The sequence below is a fragment of the Podarcis pityusensis genome (genome assembly GCF_964106645.2).
Source record: "Podarcis pityusensis genome assembly, chromosome: 16".
Taxonomy (NCBI): Eukaryota; Metazoa; Chordata; class Lepidosauria; order Squamata; family Lacertidae; genus Podarcis; species Podarcis pityusensis.
This window is the reverse complement of record NC_138041.1, coordinates 9,726,307-9,735,151: the sequence shown is the minus strand read 5'-3', so window position 1 is coordinate 9,735,151 and position 8,845 is coordinate 9,726,307. Positions and strand designations below refer to the sequence as shown.

Genomic DNA, 8,845 nt, shown 5'->3' with positions numbered 1-8,845 from the left:
AGCCGGGTTCTGCCTTCTGCTGAAACAGGGCTGCGCCAATGAAACCGATTAGTGAGGTGGTTCAGAACTGCCAAAAAAATCCTTCTTTACACGGCACAAATTTATTAACTGAACCAACTTGGGCTCCATACCACTCCACTTTGAGCGGTCATCACCCCCCCCAAGAATTCTGGGAACTGTAGTTTGTTGAGGGCGCTGCGAGTTAGGGAGGTCTCCTATTCCGCTCTGAAAGCTATAAGTCCCAGTGATCGCCGTGAAGAGGGATTGATTGGGTCTGAAAACCTACCTTTCTGAGGAAAGTTGGATATGGAGAAGGAGAGGCGATATCAGGGCTTTTTTTTAAACTATGAGCTCCGGCACCTCTCAGGTGGGCGCCATTGCCATTCTAAGAGAACAAGGGAGAAGTTCATTGTGAGCTCTGGCACCCTTTTTTCTGGAAAAATAGCACTGGATGATGATGATGATAATTTATTGTTTATACCTCGCCCATCTGCCTAGGCTTCCCCAGCCACTCTGGGCGGCTTCCAACAGAATATTAAAAACACAATAAAACATCAAACTTTAAAAACATCAGATGTTTTCTAAAAGCCAGGTAGTTGTTTATTTCCTTGACATCTGATGGGAAAGCCATCTTCTAATATCTGAAGATGGAGTTTGCTTGTTTTCTCCTGCTCCAAAGGGCAGGACTAAAATCAATGGATGAAAGGAGATTTTGACTCAACATTAGGGAGAGCTTTCTGAGGGAAAGCCCTACCTGGTCTGGAACGAAAACTCCCCACGCTGCAACATTTTGTTGCAGCAGCAACCCACTTGTTTTCTTGAAAGCCATGAGTGTACTAGTTAGGTGGTGTTGACAGATCCGTCTGCTTCAATTCAAAGGCCTCCCACGATCTCCATCCTGAGTCTCACACTTCGCCAACATTTCCTTCAGCTATCGTCCGAATCCCAGCCTCGGCCGGACACGGAGGAAGACAGATGCTTCCTGCCAAAAGCCACCTCGATTCTTCCAAAGAGCCACCGAGAGGAGAATAAAACAAATCACTGCTTCCTCTCCAGTTGATTCTTGGAATCAGGCACAGTTTGTGGAGAAAGTGAGGTGGCTCTGTTTGTGGCAGAGGTAAAAAGTCTGAGCTGCAGCCAACTAAACCCTGCTCAGAGTAGACCTACAGAAATCCCGGCCCATGCCTAACTTAAGCCCATCAATTTCATGTGCATAATTCTTTTAAATCCATGTCCTACCACAGGGACGCGGGTGGCGCTGTGGTCTAAACCACAGAGCCTAGGGCTTGCCGATCAGAAGGTCGGCGGTTTGAATCCCCGCAACGGGGTGAGCTCCCATTGCTCGGTCCCAGCTCCTGCTAACCTAGCAGTTCGAAAGCATGTCAAAGTGCAAGTAGATAAATAGGTACCACTCCGGTGGGAAGGTAAACAGCGTTTCCGTGCACTGCTCTGGTTCGCCAGAAGCGGCTTAGTCATGCTGGCCACATGACCCGGAAGCTGTACACCGGCTCCCTAGGCCAGTAAAGCGAGATGAGCGCCGCAACCCGAGTCGGCCACGACTGGACCTAACGGTCAAGGGTCCCTTTACCTACCACTTTAAACAGTACCACCCCCAAAGAATTCTGGGAACTGTAGTTTAAGGGTGCTGAGAGTTGCCAGGAGACACCCCCCATTCCCCCTCACAGAGCTACAATTCCCAGAGTTTCCCGGGGAAAAGGATAATTGGTTGTTACACCACTCTGGTAAATGTAGTTCTGTGAGGGGGGATAGTGGGGGACTCCAAAGAACTTACAGCACCCTTAACAAAACACAATTTCCCAGGATTCTTTGGGGGAAGCCACAACTGTTTAAAGTGGTCTGATACTGATTCTGCCTTAGTCAGACCACACCTGGAATACTGCGTCCATTTCTGGGCAGCACAGTTTAGGAAGGATGTTGACAAGCTGGAAGGTGTGCAGAGGAGGGCAACCAAGAGGGTCTGGAAACCAAGCCGGATGAGGAACGGTTGAAGGAGCTGGAGAAGAGGAGACTGAGAGGAGATGATAGCCATTTTCAAATATCTCAAGGGCTGCCTCATGGAGAAAGCTTGTTTTCTCCTGCTCTGGAGGGCAGGACTCGAACCCTTGACTTCACGTTTCAAGAAAGGAGATTCCGACTAAACATCAGGAAGAACTTCCTGACAGCAAGAGCTGTTCAAAAGGGGAACGGTCTCCCTCGGGAGGTGGTGAACTCTCCTTCCTTGGAGGTTTTTAAGCAGAGGTTGGATGGCTTAAGCTGTCCTGGATGCTTGACGTTTTCATCCTCAAAAAAGTTTTTGATTTGAGTTTCCATTGAAATGAGGCTGTACTTCAATGTTTTAATGTTGTATTTTAATCTTGTTTTTAAGTTGTATTTCAATCGATTTGTTTTTATATCGGGTGTTGGCCGCCCTGAGCCCGGTCTAGGCTGGGGAGGGTGGGGATTAAATAACATTTATTATTATTATTATTATTATTATTATTATTATTATTTAGCTGAGATTCCTGCATTTCAGGGGGTTGGACTAGATGACCCTCGGGGTCCCTTCCAACTCTACAATGATTCTATGATACCACTTTAAATGTATAGTCAGCATGTCCGGGGAATGTGGGAGCTGAAGTCCCGCAACATCTGGAGGGTCACGGCTTTCCCCTGCTCCTGTTGCAGACACTGCCAGGCTAGATGCCCCGACTGAGTCTCGGGCAACTTCCTCTGTTCCTCTGCCACCAATTAATCCACCTCCATGCCCCACTTGGGTGCCAAGTTTCGTCGGCCCCGGGCTGTGCTGAGACAGGAACTGGGCTGGGAGCTCAGAGGGGGTTCGGCTGCCTGCTCCTGGCTGCGTGCTTGCAGCCTGGCACCGATTAGAAGCCACTTCCCTCCGCCTTCCTTTGTGATGTCAGAGTGGGGAGCCGGGCACTGGGAACCAGCCGCTCAGAGGTTCCCACTGGTCTAAGCCACACGCGAAACAAGGCTCTTGACCAGGGTCCCCATTCTGACATCAGCGGTCAGGGAAGTTCAGAGTTCGTACCCAGCCGGGCACCGATTCAGGCAGGAGGCGCAAGCGAACAGGAGCCCTGCCCTGGTTTGCCTTGTTTTAATTTCTTTGAATTCCCCAAACTCCTGCTTTTTACATGCTCTTGTTTATTGTATTTTGTGTTTTGCTGGATTTGTCTGCGATGTTTTGGTTTTTGAACGAGACAGGCTTTTTTTTTTTTATTTCGACAGAAAGGATAAATATCACGAAAGGAACTATCGTTTGCTGCCCAAAATTAACGTTGCTGAATATTTTTGACGGTACCATACTGTCAAAAGGACTGGTCTTATATAAGAACTTTGCAGTGCAAATAGTAATTGCAGCTCAGTGGAAAACAGCCCAAAATCTTACACTGAACACTTGGTACTGCTCACTCTGGAACACAGCTATAATGGAGAAAAATACATATAATTTGGTACTTTTGACAAGGGCTGGAACCTCCAAGCACACTAATGACTCAAAGTTTGTTATGCCCATTCTTTACAATGGGCCTCGTCTCAGCACAGCTGACATTGGATTATTTCTTTTATGTTGTACGCCGCTTAAAGAGATTTTTAAACAAAATATTAAGCAGTTTATAATCATAATAATATATATAATAATAATTTATTATTTATACCCCGCCCATCTGGCTGAGTTTCCCCAGCCACTCTGGGCAGCTCCAAATCAAGTGTTAAAAACAATACAGCATTAAATATTAAAAACTTCCCTAAACAGGGCTGCCTTCAGATGTCTTTTAAAAAGAAGATAGCTGCTTATTTCCTTCACATCTGAAGGGAAGGCGTTCCCCAGGGCGGGTGCCACTACCGAGAAGGCCCTCTGTCTGGTTCCCTGTAACCTCACTTCTCTCAATGAGGGAACCGCCAGAAGGCCCTCGGTGCTGGATCTCAGTGTCCGGGCTGGACGATGGGGGTGGAGACGCTCCTTCAGGTATACAGGACCAAGGCCGTTTATATATATTTTTTTATAATAATTTTTTATTAAGGTTTTAAACAAACAAAAAAGAAAAACAACACACATAAAAAACAATACAAAACTTAACAATATAAACACAAAACATAACAATTAAAAACAAACTCTCTTTTCCATTTCCAATTTTAAATTACTTATTTTCTGGACTTCCTCATACCTCCCTCTTTTGTATTCCAATCTACATTGTTTGTCCAGCAGTTTCTTTTCCACTTTTTTAATCCCAATCTTTAATTTAATAAAACGTTAAGATATATAACTTCAACTTTTTTAAACCTAATCCTTGATCTTAATGTCATACAACTTTAAATTTTTCCCTTTTATTATCAAATTTCCATTTCTTTAAACATCTTTAATCTTGATCTTTAATCTTAATCTATCCTTAACTTTAACCTGTACAGCTGGAAACCACTTGTTTTCAGTCCAACATCACTCTAACATTCCTTAATTTTGCAGTGTTTCTGAAGATAGTCTTTGAATTTCTTCCAGTCTTCCTCCATCGACTCTTCTCCCTGGTCACGGATTCTTCCAGTCATTTCCGCCAATTCCATATAGTCCATAAGTTTCATCTGCCATTCCTCCAGCGTGGGAAGTTCTTGTGTCTTCCAATACTTTGCGATAAGTATTCTTGCTGCTATTGTTGCATACATAAAGAAAGTTCTATCCTTTTTTAACACCATTTGGCCCACTATGCCCAGGAGAAAAGCCTCTGGTTTCTTAGGGAAGGTATACTTAAATACCTTTTTTAATTCATTATATATCATTTCCCAGAAAGCCTTAATCTTTGGGCACGTCCACCAAAGGTGAAAAAATGTACCTTCAGTTTCTTTACATTTCCAACATTTGTTATCGGGCAAGTGATAGATTTTCGCCAGCTTGACTGGGGTTATGTACCACCTGTATATCATTTTCATAATATTCTCTCTTAAGGCATTACATGCCGTAAATTTCATACCTGTGGTCCATAACTGTTCCCAGTCAGCAAACATAATGTTATGGCCAACGTCCTGTGCCCATTTAATCATAGCCGATTTTACCGTTTCATCTTGAGTATTCCATTTCAGCAGCAAGTTATACATTCTTGACAAGTTCTTAGTATTGGGTTCTAACAATTCTGTTTCTAATTTGGATCTTTCCACCTGGAAGCCAATTTTCCTGTCCAATTTAAATACCTCCATTATTTGATAGTAATGAAGCCAGTCTCGCACTTTGTTTTTTAATTTTTCAAAACTCTGCAATTTCAATCTATCTCCATCTTGTTCCAAAATTTTGGACCAAGGCCGTTTATAAAAGCTTTTGAAATTACAGTGGTACCTCGGGTTACATACGCTTCAGGTTACAGACTCCGCTAACCCAGAAATAGTACCTCGTATTAAGTATTTTGCTTCAGGATGAGAACAGAAATCGTGCTCTGGCGGCACATCGGCAGCAGGAGGCCCCATAAGCTAAAGTGGTGCTTCAAGTTAAGAACAGTTTCAGGTTAAGAACGGACCTCCGGAACGAATTAAGTACTTAACCCGAGGTACCACTGTATAAAAGATTTCATGTAGAGGATCCTATCCAATTAGACGCCCCTCTGGAGTACACATTTAAAGCAGTACCATACCACTTTAAACAGACATGGCTCCCCCCTAAGAACTCTGGCAAGTATAGTTTGCTAGGAGTTGTTAGGGGACTCCCCCCCCCCTTGTAGAGGGAGCTACAATTCCCAGATTCCCATGGGAAAAGAGAGTGACTCTTAAACCAAACCCCTCTCCCTGCAGAATTTGTCTAATTCTCTTTTAAAGCCCTCCAAGTGAGAAGTCAGTGGCCACCATCAATGCCTCTCGTGGGAACGAGTCCCATAGTTTAGAGCCGGTGGTGTGGTGTGGTGTTTAGGGTCCCAGGTCTAAGATCTGGGAGAGGCCTGGGTTCAAATCCCTCCTTGGCTGTACGAAGTTCACTGGCCATAACGTCGGGAAGCAGTCCCTGCCCTTCCTCAAGGGAATTAAATGAGGATTTGGGAGAGCCATGCAGGCCACCTTGAGCTCCTTGGAGAAAAATGAAGGTGGAATATAAATGCAGCAAGTAAATAAATAAATGTAAAATAAACTACTGGCTTTTTGCAGAAGTCTTTCCCTTTTTACTTGCCCTGAACCTGCCCACATTCTTCTTCTTTGGATGATCCTGGGTACCAGGACTTTATTGCAAGAGAGGGAAGCGGTGCAGCGGATTTCTCCATCGACTTTCTCCCCAGCCTGGATAGCTCTGTTGGCTAGAGCTTTGTATTGATAACACCAAGGCTGCAGGTTCACACAGCTGCATATTCCTGCATTGCAGGGGGTTGGGCTAGATGACCCTCAGGATCCCTTCCAACCCGTATGATTCTATGATTTTATATCCCAGTATGATGCCTCTTCCCCCTTCCCCGCCCCGAGTCGCCTTTTCTCTACCCTAAAAAGCCTCAAATGTTGTGAATTTCCCTCACAGGGGCGTTGCTCCAGTCCCTGGATCATTAGGGGCGCCCCCGTTTTCTCAACCTTTTCCAGCTCCGCAACATCCCTCGCCCCAAGAGGGCATCCCCTCCCGTCCCAAGTGCGTATCACGCGACTGCAACGCGTTAATACTCTGCACATGCTCAGGGGCGCCCTTTTTATCTACCTACCTACCTAAGGCTGGAGAAAAGGCAACTCCGGGACGGGAGGGGAGGAGCCCTATTAAGCCCCGGGAGAGGTTTATGAAGTTTTGCTGGGGACGGAATTACGAACCAAAGAAAGACGTTTCCAAATGGCAAAGGGGGGGTGGGGAGAGAGAATAAACTACAACTCCCAGAATGCACCGCGGCGCGCAGCCTAAAGCCTGGCTCCCGGAGGCGGCGGTGATTGGCTGGAAGGGGAGATGGCGTCACCCCGCGCGCGACGCGCACAGGAACCCAGCGCGAGAGCAGAACCCTGAATACAGCGGCGCTGCTGACCAGGAAGGAAATTCCAGGTGGGAATTCCAGCCTAGGAGAGGAAATTGACAGTTGGTGGGGGAGATGGGCAATTGTTGCAGAAATCTGGGAGGATTGCATTGGAGAAATCATAGCATTTACCCCATTCCTTCTTTTAAATGCATAGGAAGCACGCTTGGGACTGCCAACTTTACTCTCTTGCAGGGCTCCTGTGCCTTTCCTACGAGAGTGGGGAGCCATTAGTGTTCTCACTTCGTCTCTCCACTGTCCATTCAGCACGGATTAAGCCTGCGGCCAAATGGACGCCTTGTCTGTGGATTTGAGGCAGTGTGGCGTAGTGGGTAGAGTGGGAGGGACCAGGGTTTACCAGCCAAGCAAAGCAGGGTGCAAAGCGGGATTGGCGAGGGGTGTGGCTTGCAGAAGGTCCCGCAGGGCCAGGCAGAGAAGTATGGAGGGCCGCACAGCCCAGAGGTCCCCTACTCTTGCTCCCAAGTGCTGACACATATCCTCTTCTCTAGGCTCGCTCAGCTGCGCCGCCATGACGAAACTCCTGCAGTGGCTCTGGACTCTGTCTATCCTGGGTGCCGTCTGGGCGGCTCTCACTCTCAACCTTTTGGGGCTCGACCCACTGCCCCCAGCCTGGCACCAAGTGCTGTGGCCCCTGCCCACCTACCTGCTGGTGGCCTTTGGCTGCTACTCGCTGGGCGTCGTCGGGTACCGCTTGGCCACCTTCAACGACTGCGAGGAGGCGGCGAGAGAGTTGCAGGAGCAGATCCGAGAGGCCCGGGAAGACCTCTCCCGCCGCGGACTGCGGTTCTGACCCTCCCTGCCGCAAGGACTTGAGCACAGCACCCCGGTGCAAAGAAACACCCCATCTGGAGCAATAAATAAAATTTCAGAGAACATGACTGAGCTCTTTGGTGGCCTGGTGGTGGATTTTTAAAAGAATCGAATCTGCTGGGTGTGGATTGCCTAGGTGCCGGTGCGAGGCAAAAGATTGTGAACCAGTGTCTCCTATGTTACACATTTCCCCCCCTGAATTGTAGAATATACACTGCCCTATTTTCAGCATTAGCAGAAGCTGGTGGGTTGTCTACTCCCCAGCGCTGGCACATTGGGGTTCCTAAGATGAAGAGAATCTCATTTGTGTTCTTCAACAGAGGCGGTGATGGGTCCCTCAGACTAGCTGGGGATAGCTGGGCTAGATCGGTGAGCTGAACTGAAGCGGGCGAGAGAAAAGCACTTTGCACGTGCTCCGGATAACTCTCAGTGGTGGGTGTGGGTGTTGTTGTTTTTTAAGCACCTTGTGTTTCAGGACTGACACGTAAAGAGAGCCGCTGGTGGTGTAGCAATTAGAGACTAGGACCAGGAAGAGAAAAGGGTTCAAATGCCCACTTGGCCACAAAGCTCACTGGGTGACCTTGGCCCAGTTGCTGCCGCTCGGCCTAGCCTACCTCACAGGGTTGTTTAAGGGATTTGGGGGGGGAGGAACCATGTATGCCACCTTGAGCTTCTTGGAGGAAAAGGTGGGATATAATAAATGAAATAAATCAATCAATAAAGATATCCCCAACCTGATCTCTGATAAGGATACACACAGTGGCTCCCCATGTGCCTTTAGGGTAGGGTGGTTGTGGAAATTTTCCTTCTGCCTTATAACTGGATCCCAAAATGGCCTAGTTTCCATGCAAACTTAAGGCTTTGTTGTTGGCACCGTAACTTTGGAAGACTGTTCCTGTTGAAACCAGGAAGGTGCTTGTAATCCTGATATTTTGTCACCTGCTGAAAACATTTCTGTTCTGCCAGGTATTTTTAGATAATTAATTTGATTCAGTGTGGGACGTTTGGCCTGCATTTTATGATTTTATAATTCCATGGTCTTTTTAACG

The 8,845-nt window shown here is 47.0% G+C and overlaps 1 protein-coding gene across 1 annotated transcript; it reads left to right on the top strand.

The window, feature by feature from the left end:
- Positions 1-6,902: 6,902 nt before the first annotated feature.
- Positions 6,903-7,864, top strand: DPM3 (dolichyl-phosphate mannosyltransferase subunit 3, regulatory). Its single transcript, XM_080984413.1, has 2 exons — positions 6,903-6,994; positions 7,475-7,864. Exon 2 carries the CDS (start codon positions 7,495-7,497, stop codon positions 7,774-7,776), a length of 282 nt encoding a protein of 93 aa, XP_080840539.1. The 5' UTR covers positions 6,903-6,994; positions 7,475-7,494; the 3' UTR covers positions 7,777-7,864.
- The last annotated feature ends 981 nt before the right edge of the window (positions 7,865-8,845 follow it).